At 40.2% G+C, this 15,450-nt stretch overlaps 1 protein-coding gene across 35 annotated transcripts in view; it reads right to left on the bottom strand.

Moving 5' to 3' along the window:
- Nucleotides 1-15,450, bottom strand: part of NEB (nebulin) — a 232,207-nt gene that overhangs the window by 74,041 nt on the left and 142,716 nt on the right. For all 35 annotated transcript variants that reach the window (XM_033231530.1, XM_033231492.1, XM_033231495.1 and 32 more), the window contains 17 exons: nucleotides 12,490-12,594; nucleotides 12,077-12,388; nucleotides 11,267-11,371; nucleotides 10,619-10,717; nucleotides 10,320-10,421; nucleotides 10,078-10,185; nucleotides 9,160-9,471; nucleotides 7,721-7,825; nucleotides 7,505-7,609; nucleotides 7,047-7,151; nucleotides 5,843-5,950; nucleotides 5,626-5,739; nucleotides 4,687-4,884; nucleotides 4,183-4,287; nucleotides 3,393-3,497; nucleotides 3,189-3,293; nucleotides 2,777-2,884 (listed from right to left, as the gene is read on the bottom strand). In XM_033231530.1, coding sequence (XP_033087421.1) covers nucleotides 2,777-2,884; nucleotides 3,189-3,293; nucleotides 3,393-3,497; nucleotides 4,183-4,287; nucleotides 4,687-4,884; nucleotides 5,626-5,739; nucleotides 5,843-5,950; nucleotides 7,047-7,151; nucleotides 7,505-7,609; nucleotides 7,721-7,825; nucleotides 9,160-9,471; nucleotides 10,078-10,185; nucleotides 10,320-10,421; nucleotides 10,619-10,717; nucleotides 11,267-11,371; nucleotides 12,077-12,388; nucleotides 12,490-12,594 — 2,301 coding nt within the window. The remainder of the gene's footprint in view (nucleotides 1-2,776; nucleotides 2,885-3,188; nucleotides 3,294-3,392; nucleotides 3,498-4,182; nucleotides 4,288-4,686; nucleotides 4,885-5,625; nucleotides 5,740-5,842; nucleotides 5,951-7,046; nucleotides 7,152-7,504; nucleotides 7,610-7,720; nucleotides 7,826-9,159; nucleotides 9,472-10,077; nucleotides 10,186-10,319; nucleotides 10,422-10,618; nucleotides 10,718-11,266; nucleotides 11,372-12,076; nucleotides 12,389-12,489; nucleotides 12,595-15,450) is intronic.

Below are 15,450 nucleotides of genomic sequence, written 5' to 3'. Positions count from 1 at the left end.
AAAATTCAACAGCCCTTCATGCTAAAAACTCTCAATAAACTAGCTATTGATGGGACAAACCTCAAAATAATAAGAGCTATTTATAACAAACCCACAGCCAGTATCATACTGAATGGGCACAAGCTGGAAGCATTCCCTTTGAAAACTGGCACAAGACAGGGATGCCCTCTCTCACCACTCCTATTCAACATAGTACTGGAAATTCTGGCCAGGGCAATCAGGCAAGAGAAAGAAATAACGGGTATTCAATTAGGAAAAGAGGAAGTCAAATTGTCTCTGTTTGCGGATGACATGACTGTATATTTAGAAAACCCCATCATCTCAGTCCAAAATCTCCTTAAGCTGATAAGCAACTTCAGCAAAGTCTCAGGATACAAAATCAATGTGCAAAAATCACAAGCATTCCTATATATCAATAACAGATAAACAGAGAGCCAAATCACGAGTGAAATCCAATTCACAACTGCTACAAAGATAATACAATACCTAGAAATCAAACTTACAAGGGATGTGAAGGACCTCTTCAAGGAGAACTACAAACCACTGCTCAAGGAAATAAGAGAGGACACAAACAAATGGAAAAACATTCCATGCTCATGGATAGGAAGACTCAATATCATGAAAATGGCCCTGCTGCCCAAAGTAATTTATAGATTCAATGTTATCCCCATCAAGCTACCATTGACTTTTTTCACAGAATTGGAAAAAACTAAAGCTGGAGGCATTACACTATCTGACTTCAAACTGTACTACAAGGCTACAGTAATAAAAACACCATGGTACTTGTACCAAAACAGATATATAGACCAGTGGAACAGAACAGAGGTCTCAGAAATAACACCACATATCTATAATCACCTGATCTTTGACAAACCTGACAAAAACAAGCAATGGGAGGAAGACTCCCTATTTAATAAATGGTGCTGGGAAAACTGGCTAGCCATGTGCAGAAAGCTGAAGCTGGATCCCTTCCTTACACCTTATACAAAAATTAAGATGGATTAAAGACTTACACAAAAGACCTAAAACTATAAAAACCCCAGAAGAAAACTTAGGTAATACCTTTCAGGACATAGGCATGGGCAAATACTTCATGACTAAAACACCAAAAGCAATGGCAACAAAAGCCAAAATAGACAAATGGAATCTAATTAAACTAAAGAACTTCTGCACAGCAAAAGAAACTATCATCAGAGTGAACAGGCAACCTACAGAATGGGAGAAAATTTCTACAATCTATCCATCTGACAATGGGCTAATATCCAGAATCTACAAAGAACTTAAACAAATTTACAAGAAAAAAACAACCTCATGAGAAAGTGGGCAAAGGATATGAACAGACACTTCTCAAAAGAAGACATTTATGTGACCAACAAATATATGAAAAAATGCTCATCATCACTGGTCATTAGAGAAATGCAAATCAAAACCACAATGAGATACTATCTCACGCCAGTTAGAATAATGATCATTACAAAGTCAGGAAACAACAGATGCTGGAGAGGATGTGGAGAAATAGGAACACTTTTACACTGTTGGTGGGACTGTAAACTAGTTCAACCATTGTGGAAGACAGTGTGGTGATTCCTCAAGGATCTAGAACTAGAAATACCATTTGACCCAGCAATCCCATTACTGGGTATATACCCAATGGATTATAAATCATTCTACCATAAAGACACATGCACACGTGTATTTATTGCAGCACTCTTCACCATAGCAAAGACTTGGAACCAACCAAATGCTCATCAATGATAGAATGGATAAAGAAAATGTGGCACATATACACCATGGAATACTATGCAGCCATAAAAAAGGATGAGTTCAGGTCCTTTGCAGGGACAAGGATGAAGCTTGAAACCATCATTCTCAGCAAACTAACACAAGAACAGAAAACCAGACACTGTATGTTCTCACTCATAAGTGGGGGTTGAACAGTGAGAACACATGGACACTGGGAGGGGAACATCACACACCAGGTCCTGTCAGGGAGTAGGGGGTTGGGGAGGGATAGCATTAGGAGAAATACCTAATGTAGATGATGGGTTGATGGGTGCAGCAAACCACCATGGCACATGTATACCCATGTAACAAACCTCCATGTTCTGCACATGTACCCCAGAACTTAAAGTATAAGAAACCAAAACAAAACACTCACACACAAAAAGGTTTTACTTAAGAGCATTAATGGTTAGAGGTCATAAGATTTAAAGGCATAAAGAGTTAGAGGACATACGACCTTCTGCTGTATTTAAACAGCTCATGAGATTTAGGGTTTGTTTGTTTTACAATTATGTTTATATCTAAGAAAAGTTCTACTTAAAAAAGGAGAATTAAACTTTTTTTAATGTTTTTTATTTCATTGCTATAAAATAATTTATATTAACTGGGGATGGTATAATAACCAGTTATATTCACTGGTTTATTTTTGCCCAGCATCCATATAATTCTATTGAAAAAGTCTATTTTTGTAGGGTGTATTATGTCTTCAGCCCATCCTTACTTCTGGCTTTAGCAGAGGTTATCATGTGCAGACAGGCAGCCTGAAAGGTCACATCCTGTCCTCCTTGCAAGTGCTTGTGATTCTCTCCAGGCAGCAGAGAGAGAGAGGCCGTGAGTACATAGACTTTAATGACTGAGCATTTGGAATTATTTCCTGGACATGCCCACGGGAATGCTGGGGGTACTTCTGGACAACGCATGAATCAGCCTGAAAGATTCTTGGAGTGGAGAGCAGGGGAGGGTGGGAAAGCTGTCATGTTTTTGCTTGACTTACATGGCTGGCCAGATGCTTCTGGTTCTTGGCGTGTGTCAGGGACAAGGTGCTGGAAGGCAGGATGTAGCTGGTGGCTTTCACTCTATCCCAGGCCTCCTTGTAAAGGTTCTGCAGGAATTAAAGACCTTCTTGTGAATGTGGGAAAATGCATCTGGTTGACTTCTGAGTAGCAGGTTTTCCTTCTGTTTCTGTCCTTCTCACACACTCCCTACTAACTCCCAGGACTCCTTTTAAGGTGGGGCTTATTTAATTGTACCTACTAGAATTTTATAAGGTAAAGTAGGATTGAAGGTCCAGGAAACAAACCATAGAAAAGCCTTTGGTGATAGAGTGTCCATCCCATTTATTCTCTTACTGTCTTAGAAGGGGGAAAGGTGGCTCATATATAGGAAGGGGAAAAAACTCAACTCACACTGCTGTAAAGATTCTTCAGGTTTCTGGTTCTGTCATAATCCACTGTTTCCAGAACTGTTGTGTATTTGTCCTTATTCTGATGATAATTTTCTTTATATTTCACCTATAGACAAGCAACAATATGTTATTTACCTGTGTTGTTCGAAAATACATAAAGACAAGAAATAGTTTGTCCTTGGAAGAGGAGTACAGGAAGACGCACCTCGCTGGCATTAATACCACTCTGAACAGCAGTCACATAGACGGGTGTGTCTGTGACCAGATTATAGTTTTGTAGATTTTCTTTACCGGCTGCTGTATATTGTAGCTGTGAAGAAAAACAAAAGTCACCACAAATGGTAACATACAGGTATGTCATCAGTTTTAGCTGCATGTGCCAACTTAGATGTGCCTTTATTTCTGGATTTCTCCTTTAATCCTAACAAACAGGCTGTCATTCTAGAGTCCTGCAGACTTTGTATGGCTGCCAGAATGAATAGTTTCTCTTGACCAAGACTGGGATCGAGATTTTGGCCATTTTGTTGCCTTTTCCTTGCCTATCCTCCATCCCTGACAGCAGCCCCTCACTTTCAACATTCTATTACAACTGCCCCATTAGAGCTGAACCACATGCTGAAAAGTTTTCCAGATACTGATTTTTTTCCTCCAAAACTTGTCTACCTGTAATCAAAGGATGCTTCTACCTCCTACTCTCTGCAAGTTAACTTGATCAACTAAGGTATAGATGCTTGAGAGTCGTTCACTATGAAACACCTCCCAGATAAACTTTTGTTATGAATGTGCACTGCCTTAAGCCAAAGGAGAGATTCAGACTGGGAAGATCCAACCCCAGAGCAGGTCACTAGAAGAGCTTTGCTTGGGAGAGGAGGGGCTTTGGTCAGTTAGAGCCTACACTGCTACAGCAGCTTTCTCAGCCTGCCCATGAACCCACTGACACTACCATGGATTCTGATGACCCATGGAGAGTCAGTCCTTCTAGGAAGGTGGCTCACCTGACTCTGAAGGTCATATGATTTCTTGGCATGGAGGATTTGGGGTGTATCCCAAACATAGCAACCAATGCCTTTCAACCAATTCAGGTCATCTTTATACACATTCTGTAAGAAAGAGAGAACAATGAAATGTGGAAGGTATTCTGAATTTACAATTGAGCATTTGATAATTTCCTGTCAGCTGTTGGCTGTGCTTCTTGCTTAGAAGACATAGGGTAGGCCTCTCACCAGCTGGAAGGTCTTTAATTCCCAAGTCTAAAGAAGCTTGAGAGCAATATCATAGTCTGAGTTTAGTGTTAAACCAATTAAATATTTAACATATGTGTCCTATGGCTTAGGGTGGATTCTTATACCAAAAAGTGGTTACTCATGCCACTTTGTGTTGAGAAGCAGCAAGATTTATGAATACAGGGACAACGGGAGCATGGCAGCCAGGATTGGGGGGTAGCCAAGACAGAGTCATGGAAACTGTAGCTAAGTCAAGCTTCAGAAAGGACATCATACATCACTCAAGATCTCCTGGGCGTTTCGGACACGTATAACATTGGGTTCTTCCGGAAGAGACGTCCACTGGTGGAAATAGTGTCGATACTCCAGGTCACTGAGGATGTACTGGCACTTTTTAGCCAGCACATGATTCATCATGTCATTGGGGATATGAACATTTGCTTTGGTATCCTCATAATTTTTTCTGTAGTTCAACTAACATGTTTTAAAGACAAAAATAAGAAAGGGATTTAAATGTAAATTATTCAGATCAATCTCTTTTAGATCCTTATTTCCCATTTAGATCAGTATCTCTAGAATAAACTAAGGTTAAAAAAATCGTACTTTAAGATATTCTTCTTCTTTTGAAATTTCCCATCCTTTTTTTTATTTTTTATTTTTGAGATGGTGTCCTGCTCTGTTGCCCAGACTGGATTACAATGGTGTGATCTCCACTCACTGCAACCGCTGCCTCCTGGGTTCAAACAATTATCATGCCTCAGCATCCCAAGTAACTGGAATTACAGGCATGTGCCACCATGCCCAGCTAATTTTTGTATTTTTAGTAGAGATGAGGTTTCACCATGTTGGCCAGGCCAGTCTCAAACTCCTGACCTCTGGTGATCCACCTGCCTTGGCCTCCCAAAGTGTTGGGATTACAGGCGTGAGTCATTGCACCGGCCTGAAATTTCCCATCCTTTTATAACACAGGGTAAATAGGGACCCTGATGCTTTTTCCTTTACTTAACACAAAGCAGTCACAGTGTTTAATAGTTAGGGAGAAAGTGGCATGGAGGAAGCACACAGCCATTAAGAGTCCACAGGCTGACTGGCAGGAAGGACTTTACGTTACTCCATTTCCCAGCTAACCTGAACCAAAGGGCAAGTTATAAATATGCAGACACGACAGCACACTTACGGGGCACAAATCCCGTGTTAAAGTGGACATTTACTTACCGCACTCCTCATCTGTTGGAAATCCAGACAGTGAACTACACCAGGGAATTCACCGATCACTTTTCCAGCCAAGTAGTGACCTTTCTGCTTCTCATATGTCTCTTTGTATTTAAGCTGTAAAGTGGGTTCAACATTGAGAATCGCTGGAGTTTCCTAACCAGCCCCTTGATCCCCAGTAAAGACTCTCAAACTTAGGAGAGGAAAAGGTCATACTGACCTCACTGTTCACCAGATCAGCATGCTTGGCTCCAACAATGGGAATGTAGCGCTCATCCAGGGTGTAGCCATAGGCCTTGGTGCCCTCCCATGCCCCTTTATACAGTATCTAGAACAAAGAAATACATGGCAACAAAAAGAAGTTGAAAGTTTGCTTTCAACTTCTTTCAGATACCACTAAAAGAGCTGGTCAAATTAAGGCGAAACATGTATGTTCAAGGCAAGGCTAGAATCTTTATCTATAGCCGTTAGTGTGTCTACCTAGAACAGGGCAGGTATTTGGTTTATTGCAAATTGAACTTACAGACTCTAGGCATTTTATTTTATTTTTATGTTTTTCGAGACGGAATCTTGCTGTCACCCAGGCTGGAGTGCAATGGCGTGATCTTGGCTCACTGCAACCTCCGCCTCCTGGGTTCAAGAGATTCTCCTGTCTCAGCCTCCTGAGTAGCTGGGATTACAGGCATGTACCACCACACCTGGCTAATTTCTGTATTTTTCATAGAGACGGGGTTTCACCATGTTGGCCAAGCTGGTCTCGAATCCTGACCTCAGGTGATCCACCCACCTCACCCTCCCAAAGTGCTGGGATTACAGACATGAGCCACCATGCCCAGCTGACTCTAGGCATTTTATAAGAGTTGACTATATCTGTGGTCCTAGTAAAAGTGACAAGAAATTTGCACACAGGGAGAGAACTGGCAAAGATCCTTTCCCAGGCCACACGTGCACACCATCGGCCTCCTTTAAATTAACTGAATGAAATTTTGGAGAGCAAGTTTTCCTCTTGTTGGCTAGAGATGCTGATGCATGATTACTAAAGAGGGACCAGACTTTCCTCCCTTTTCTCTATTGGTAGGTGCTCAATTCTGTGTGCATCCAGAGCACTTGTTAGATTATTATTCTATCAATTTAAGTCTGTTCCCTCACTTGCCTGAGCTCCTGAAGGCTTGTCTCATTGAGCTTTAGCCTCTCATTGCCTCCTACAGATCCTGGCACATCACAGGAGCTCAAAAACACCAGCCGAATAAGTACCATTTGCCTTGAATACCATGCTACTTCTAATACACAAGACTAAGTGCAATGGGAAAATAAATAATAGGTTGCCTTATAAGTTCAGCAGTTGACAAAATCAGCCAAGCATATGAATGCAACAAGAGCTTCAAATTAGAAACTGAGTGGTTATTACATGAAAGAGAACTCACAGTGCTGTAGAGTTTTCCCATGTCTCTGGAGTGGGAGATATGCGGTGTGTCTGGTGAAAACGTGTACTTGCCCTTTGCTTTATTAAATGTTTCTTTATATTTTACCTAAGGAGAGAAAACCAAATCTTTTATTACTATAAGTGTATATTACATTTTTATAAGACTACCTAGAAACACAATCAGTCCACATTTAGAGATTAAAACTAACCAACTGGTTGAATTTTAGTCCATTTTAGCTAAAACAATAGAATAATTTGGATAGGAATATAAATACCTAAAAGTGAATACAATTTATCACCTGCTACTGACTTTTAAGACATACCCTCCAAAGATGATCTTAGAATTTACCACCTCCCAATTTTTTTTACAAGCAATTATCTAAAGTTAAGCTGATCCACCCAATGATAGATAATTTACTGCCCAGTCTGTGCACTTCAGCCTGCACAAAGCAAACTTACATCACTTTGATTGACAGAATTAATCTTGGCTAAAACAATCTCTGGAGGATCCACCACACTTGTAAAGTTAGGATAGTTGTCAAGGGCATTTTTCTTATATTTGATCTGTAAAGAAATGGAGACAATTAAGACAGTTCCACCACCACAGGTTATCTACCTACACATGGCAGGTAGGAGGGCAGGCATTAGGTTAGAAGGAGAACAGGCTTTGCATACCTGATTCATCATTTCCTGGTTCTTAGTAACCCTCACATGGTCCACAGAATCCAGGGGGATCCAGCCAATGCCTCGGAGCCACTCTAGGTCAGCTTTGTAGATATTCTGAGAGCAGGAAGAGAGGTATAATGGAGGAATAAATGACTGAGACACAGGCTTACAGAGGGCAGGTTACAATTTTTTCAAAAGCTTTTAAAGGATTTCTCTCTAGTAGTTGTCTCATTCATTCAATTGTGATTTCACCTGAGCAATATTTCTTGAGGCTATTACTGTGCATGAGGCACTATGCTTGGTGCTTTGATGAGTAAGTATAAAGGAGTCTAGGAGTCGAGATAAGTCATTTATAAAGCAAGAAGTGCTATTAGATCAAGTGCTCAAATGCTATTGGAGTTGAGGGGAAGGGGCTGTTATTTTCTGCTATTGTCATAAGAAAAGGCTTACCAAGGAGGTTGTACTTTTAGATGGATTTGGTACATTTAGTCACGTAGAAGTATGTGGGGGCATTTAGACTAAATGAGGGAAACTACACAAGTAAATGTTCATGTATTGGGCAGGGGGAGTCATCCCCTGGGTCCCAGCCAAACCTATTCTTGCCCTTACGCCTTCAAGCACCTGGATTCTCCCAGCCTACTTGACATGAAAATAAGAGGAGTTGCTATTCTGATTAAAGTTCCACAACGGCCATTGTGCTGCAGCAACCAGTGAGGTTGGATGTTCAAGTTCAACATCTTTGCTGCAGCAGTCTTTGACTTCCAGGTTCCCTTTTGTTAATGAGAAGACCCAGGTAGCATTAGCTTCTCTGGGCACCTAAGCAACTAAGATGATGCATCAAATTACTATTCTGCACATACTGAAGGCTGGTGGCAGGTAGAGATCTTGATTCAGGCATCAGTGGGAGGTAGATTATGTCTTATTCTCTATCCTAGCTTTACCAAAGCTCTGCATGAGGCATACTGGGCCCTCGTGCAGCTTAATCAGTATTTCATTTCTCTTTTGCTTTGGAAACAACTTCATAAATGTCTCGAGGAATGGGATGCTTGGCAAAGCAGGAATAGGGCATGCTTAGATCTTTAACTATGCTTATCACCTAATATTGTCAAAACCTCAACTCATTCTCAATTCCCACCCAAGCCAATTATTATTTTCAATCAACTGATACTTTTCCATGTGAATGTGAGGAGTTGCTGATGGCCAAAATGGTACAAAAGCAGATTTAGAAAAAAATTGATTGAAAGTTATTCAGGAATGCAGTCAGTAGGCAAACCAATCAATCCATCACTGCTCCTGATCTTTCTCTACTTCATATCCAGCCTCAATTCCCTTCGGGAACAAATTATCTGTGGCCTCAAATTTCAAGCACTTGTGGATCTGGGATGTTGCTCCTCATTCTCAGAGTGTACCATGAGTTTCTAGATAATGAGGAAACAAAAATCACTTACATCGCTCTGTAGGTCATAGGCCTTTCTTGCCTGAATAACATCATTCTGGTCAGGATGACACGTCCATTGGTGCAAGTAATTACGGTAGTCAATATCACTGACAAGGGTCTGCCCCTCCTTGGCGGCCAAGACTGACTTCATATCAGCAGGTATATTGATTTTGGCCTTTGTTTTGTGATAGTCCTCTTTGTATAGTCTCTCATTCTGAATCTGGCCTGCATGCTCAAACCAAACCAGCTTAGGATCATCTCTCATCGTCGGGACACCAACATAATGACCTTTTTGCTTCACATGGTCAGCTCTGTATTTCAGCTGGTGAGAAGAGGAATGTAAATTCCATCAGTTTTGACAAGCACACAAGGCAGAGAGGGCTTGACCATCTACTAAGGGATATCGGCAAATTCAGCCCCCAGATTTTTGTTTGATACCCACCCCCAGCTCTGAGAACAAATAATAAAAAGCATTGAAATAAATCCATGTGAAGAAACACCTATTTAAAAATAGAAAAATATTCTGCTGAGATCGCCCTAAAAATGATAAAAATAAATTTTAAAAAATAAAAATAGAGAAAAAACATATACTTATTCTCTGATTCTGGCAGTATTTTTATTCGAAGGCCTAAAGATTTTAGGGAGGGCAGAGAATATAAGAAAAAGTAAATAATTTGAACAATTGCTTTTAAAGAAGCCAAGGGTGTGGGGGGTGGGGGGGCGGAGGTGGTGAAGAAAGAAGAAAGACCAAAGCCTATGGAAGAAAGATCAAAAAGGGAGCAGGTACTCCAACCATCACCAAGCCTGGCCAGGTCTGCCACACTGAAACTGAACACCTTGAAGGTGCTTTCTCTGCCTTCAGCGTAACTGGAATCCCTGGGAGCAAGGTCCCACTTTTGCAAAATGCACTCCCATCAGGATATATTACCTCACTCTGAACGTCACTGGAGTGATGGGCATGAACAAATGGCACAGCATCTGGAGGTAAAATGTAACCTGTGGCTTTTTGTCTCTCCCAGCCTTCCTTGTAGAGATACTGAAAGACAGAGCCACAATAAAGGGTTAAAATGAGTCAGAAGGGAGGGGTAAGTTGTGTACATAATTATTCTACAGTTCCATTAAGGCCCTCCACTCGTACCCAAATACCAGGCATCTGGGTGAAACCCATACCTGGTCCAGTATCCTGGCAGCCTCCTGGGCAGTGTGCAGCAGGGGAGTTTCTGTGAGGGTGTACTTGGATTTGGTGTCATTCCAGTCTTTTCGGTATTTAATCTAAAAAAAAAAATGACAGGCAAGGGGGAAGTTACTTATTAAGAAAACATCATGTTGTCCAAGCAATTGTTAGCATCCATCATTTTAATGATTAAAATCTATATTTCAGATGATTGCATGTTGAGTGTAAGTAGATGGAAAAGCTTTGGAAGTGATATCTGCCTGATAGTGAGATTATAAAACAGCCATATACTTACATCATCGAGGATCTCGCCACTTTGTTTCGCTGTCACATAATCAACTCTGTCATCCACAGGCGTAAAGTTGAGAGTTTCTATTTTTGTGCGATATTTTTTCTGTGGGAAAGAAAGCATCTTTTAGATAGTTGTAACTCCTGGACGTGTGTGAACTGAGAAAGATACACTAAATTTAGGGTCCTTCTCTACTAGAAACATACAGTGCCATATTTGAATGGCGTCTTCTTGGGAATTTGGCTTTCTTTTTAGCATTTTATTTTTTAAACAAATGCATCAGCTTATGCCTCCCAGAGATTTTAAAGTAGGAAGTTTGCTTAGCTTTCAAAGTTATATAATGTATCATTATGTGTATCGCAATGCACATTTTTCCAATGGGACAAACGTTTCCCAAGTATATTGCTATTGCTGACAAAAAGATTTTCCCATTTATACAATGCCAAGCATCAGTGAATGTCCTGGATATTATATTATGGATGTGGTCCCATAATGTGATAGAGACAGTACATTTTCAAAAATACATATATCCAGTTTAAATCACAGCCATTGAAATGGTTAAGACTGCTGATACTAGATGACTATATTTTAGTTTGTGCATTTTGTCACTTTCTTGGGAAATGTACTGAATGTCAGGGTCAAATCTTGGAATACCTCACTGAAGATATCCGCGGCATGTTTGGCGTGATTGACGGACACGGAGTCATTTGGCATCCACCCAATTCCACGCAACCATTCCAAGTCAGCCTTGTAAACATTCTGTGAAAACAAGGCCAGAATGAGTTCAGCAACCCTGGTCATGTAGTCCTAGTTAGGCTATCCATTAGTCTGATGAAGAAATACAATGTAAATGCTATATAAGCCAAGGAAGGCATACTCAAGCAGCCATGCAGGTAATGTAAGAAAATTAATTAGGTGGCCAGGCAGTGTGACAAACTATAGCATATATTTTTATTTAAAAGGGGTTATCCTTGATTCCGTTCTGGTTATTGTTACTAAGGGATAATTCAGAGCTGCGTCCATCTGAATTTCCAAGAGAAATGGGAAATTCGACATTTGTACACAAAAATTTTTGGATTTTAAAATCTTGGCAACTTAGTTCAAAATTTCTAAACACTGTATCAATTAAAAAAGCATGTCTGTGCCTACATCCTGTCCATGGGCTGCTAATATTTTACTGGATATAAGCTTCTATTGCTATCTAAATTCTATAGAAAGAATATTTTCAGTTTTCTTTAATCTGACACAATTAAGACCTGTATTCATACTACCATTTATTTCTTGATATAAAGTCTAGGTCCTTATTGGATTTGGCTATTTTGATACCATACTATAAGGTCTCACGCATATTAAATTCTTAGTGTTATGAAGTTGTAAAATGATGACAAAAGGGTTTAGTGTCATAAACTCTCTGGGATTCATGGCAAACTGAGAAGAGTTCACTCCCAAATGCAGCCCACTCACATCGCTCTGTAGTTCGTAGGCCTTCTTGGCCTGAATCACATCGTTCTGGTCGGGCATGCAGGTCCACTGGTGCAGGTAATTGCGGTAATCCACGTCACTGACCAGAGCCTGGGAATTTTTAGAGTGCAGGATGGAAAGCATGTCCGCGGGGCTCTGGATCTTGGCCTTCCATTTGGCCCAGTCCAGACGGTACTCTCGTTCATTCTGGAGCTTGTCAGCTATGAGGGCCCAGCGGATCTTGTTGTCATCCCTGGCTGTGAGGGTGCCCACGTAGTGTCCCTTCTGCTTCTCATGGTCAAGCTTATATTTATACTGGAGATGCAAAAATAAAGCAGATGGGTCACAGCATGTCCTCTTGATGCACCTAGGGCATTGGCTGAAAAAAAACTGAGAAGTTAAAAAAGGCTACTCACGTCACTGGCAATCTCCCTGGAGGCCTTGGCAGCCTGGATGGGGATGGCATCCAGCCGGACATCACAGCCTGCCTTCATTTCATCCCAGCCCTCACGGTAAAGTTTCTGAAAAGGAGAAAAATCAGATATCATCCTAGATTCAAATTTGCCAATACCTTCAATGGCTCAGGTGGAATTAATATCACAGGGGCAAACTTTTGAAGCCCAAGGACTTGAGAGCAGTTGAAGAAGAGAATAGGTGAGAATTGTTCTATGCACCATTGTCCTGGAACATGTAATGGTGTCTGGAGTCGAAACGTCTGGGCTTGACAATCTCCATTCTTTTGTTTTTATTATTTTCAATGTTTTATATGTTATTTTTATGGGTACATAGTAGGTATATATATTTCTAGGGTGCATGAGATATTTTGATGTAGGCATACAATGGGTAATAGTCACATCGGGGTAACTGGGTACCCACTACCTCAAGCATTGATCAAGTCTGTGTTATAAACATTCCAATTATACTCTTTTTCTTTTTTTTGAGATGGAGTTTCACTCTTGTTGCCCAGGCTGGAGGGCAATGGCGCGATCTTGGCTCACCCCAACCTCTGCCTCCCGGGTCCAAGCCATTCGCCTTCCTCCGCCTCCCGAATAGCTGGGATTATAGGCATGCGCCACCAGGCCCGGCTAATTTTGTATTTTAGTAGAGACGGGGTTTCTCCATGTTGGTCAGGCTGGTCTCAAACTCCCGACCCTCAGGTGATCCGCCTGCCTTGGCCTCCCAAAGTGCTCCAATTATACTCTTCCAGTTATTTTCAAATATACAATAAAATTTAAATTGGAATGATAGCCTTGAAGTAGTTGCTCATGTTTCATAATCTCGTTAATAAAAAGGGTTTGGCTTTGTTTTCTTGTGTTAGTGTATTGGTAACATTGGGATAACTTTAGACATTAGAATTTCTTTAGTGCAATAATTCAATTTATCTCAAATTCAATTCAGTTTTGTAACCTTCAGAATTGTAAACTTTTTACATTTGTGGGTTTTCTTCAATATGGCTTTTTTAATCTTATATGATTAATGATCCTTATCATTTGGTAATGTTAGCTCTTCCGCTGAAGCATGATTGGATGTAACAGCTATTCTTTTGGTTTTAAAGAGAAGTTAACTAAAGTAGTGACTGATTTACAAGTATTTTTTAAAAATGCATGTAAGCATATGTTAATATTTTAATGGATACATTGTGTATTAACAAATAACAGAAAGACTCAGAAATAATAGTAATTTAAATATGTAATTCACAAGTCATGCCTATCAGTAGGGGAGCTTCCACAGCACAGAAATAAGTGGATTTTAATTAGTGACAGTTTTGTAGCTTTTGCATGTCTGAAAAATGAGTGCTTAGACAAACTTTATCCTTGTAAGCAAGGACAAGTTTTATATGAATTTTCAATCAAGCTTTGTATAAATTTTAAATGGGACAATTTTGACAATTGACTTGTTTTCTGTACAGAAGAAAAAATATTCTCCATATTAAAATATACGAGAAGGGCTGGGTGCAGTGGCTCGTGCCTGTAATCCCAGCACTTTGGGAGGCTGAGGCAGGTGGATCACTTGAGGTCAGGAGTTAGAGACCAGCCTGGCCAACATGGTGAAACCTTGTCTCTACTAAAAATACACAAATTAGCTGAGTGTGGTGGCACATACCTGTAATCCTAGCTACTAGAGATGCTGAGGCAGGAGAATCGCTTGAACCCGAGAGGCAGAAGTTGCAGCGAGCTGAGATCGCACTACTGCACTCCAGCCAGGGTGACAGAGCGAGACTCCTTCTCAAAAAATAAATAATTAATTAAACTAGAAAATAGTTAATGCAAACATGTATTATGTTATCTTTTTATTTTTTGTTTTCATTCTATTGTGCATATTCTTACACTATTTTTCTTATGTAATACTTCTTAATGTGAATATATATATATACACATATGAATATATATATATGTGTATATACATATATATATATTTGACAGAGTCTTGCTCTGTCACCTAGGCTAGAGTGCAGTGGCACGATCTCACTGCAACCTCTGCCTCCTGGGTTCAGACGATTCTTGTGCCTCAGCCACCCAAGTAGCTGGGATTACAGGTGAGCCGCCGCTATGCCTGGCTAATTTTTCTATTTTTAGTAGATATGGGGTTTCACAACATTGGCCAGGCTAGTCTCGAATTTCTGGCCTCAAGTGATCCATCCTCCTCAGCCTCCCGAAGTGCTGGGATTACAGGCACGAGCCACCATGCCCAGCCAAATATATATACATTTTTAACTAAAAAAAAAAAAAAAAGCCTGGGCCCTGAGACCCAATTTTTTCAACTACTAACTTTGAGAACATGGGAAAATTTCTCAACTTTTAAAAGTCTCAATTTACCATCTGATAAAAACAAAATAACAATATTTTACTCATGTAGTGAGCATGAAGATTAAATGAGTCATTTTAACGTGAATTTGCTTTGCTACCCATAAAATCACATACAAATATTCTGCTAAAGTTGCGCTTTCTAAAGGATGGCAGCAGTTTTAAATTGTGCGTTTAATCACGATTACAGTAATGGTGATACACGTGTAAAGAAAATGTCTGTGCAGTTTGGTTAGCATTCAAATGGGATGTTTGATTTCTTTCAAAACAGAAGTCATTCTCATTAATATCTAAATAAAGTTAATTTACTTGTAGCATAATTTTGAATATTAGTCTTGCTCATATAGTATCCATGGTAAAGTTCTGGTGTTTTCAGCTGAGAAATTTATCATGCAAAAGAGAGCATATGAGACTTTCCAGAATTCTCCTGCCACAGATGCCTATGGATTAGGTGGGAAGAGGCATCTGTACTGCAATGAAGAACTGACTACCCCTTGATTCAGCCTCTTGACAAGAATGCACTGCACCATGACATTGATATCTGGTCCAAAAGAGAAAATACATCAGTGCCCT

The sequence above is a fragment of the Trachypithecus francoisi genome, unplaced genomic scaffold (assembly GCF_009764315.1).
Source record: "Trachypithecus francoisi isolate TF-2019V2 unplaced genomic scaffold, Tfra_2.0 Lachesis_group13, whole genome shotgun sequence".
Classification (NCBI taxonomy): Eukaryota; Metazoa; Chordata; class Mammalia; order Primates; family Cercopithecidae; genus Trachypithecus; species Trachypithecus francoisi.
This window is presented reverse-complemented; position numbering and strand designations above follow the sequence as displayed.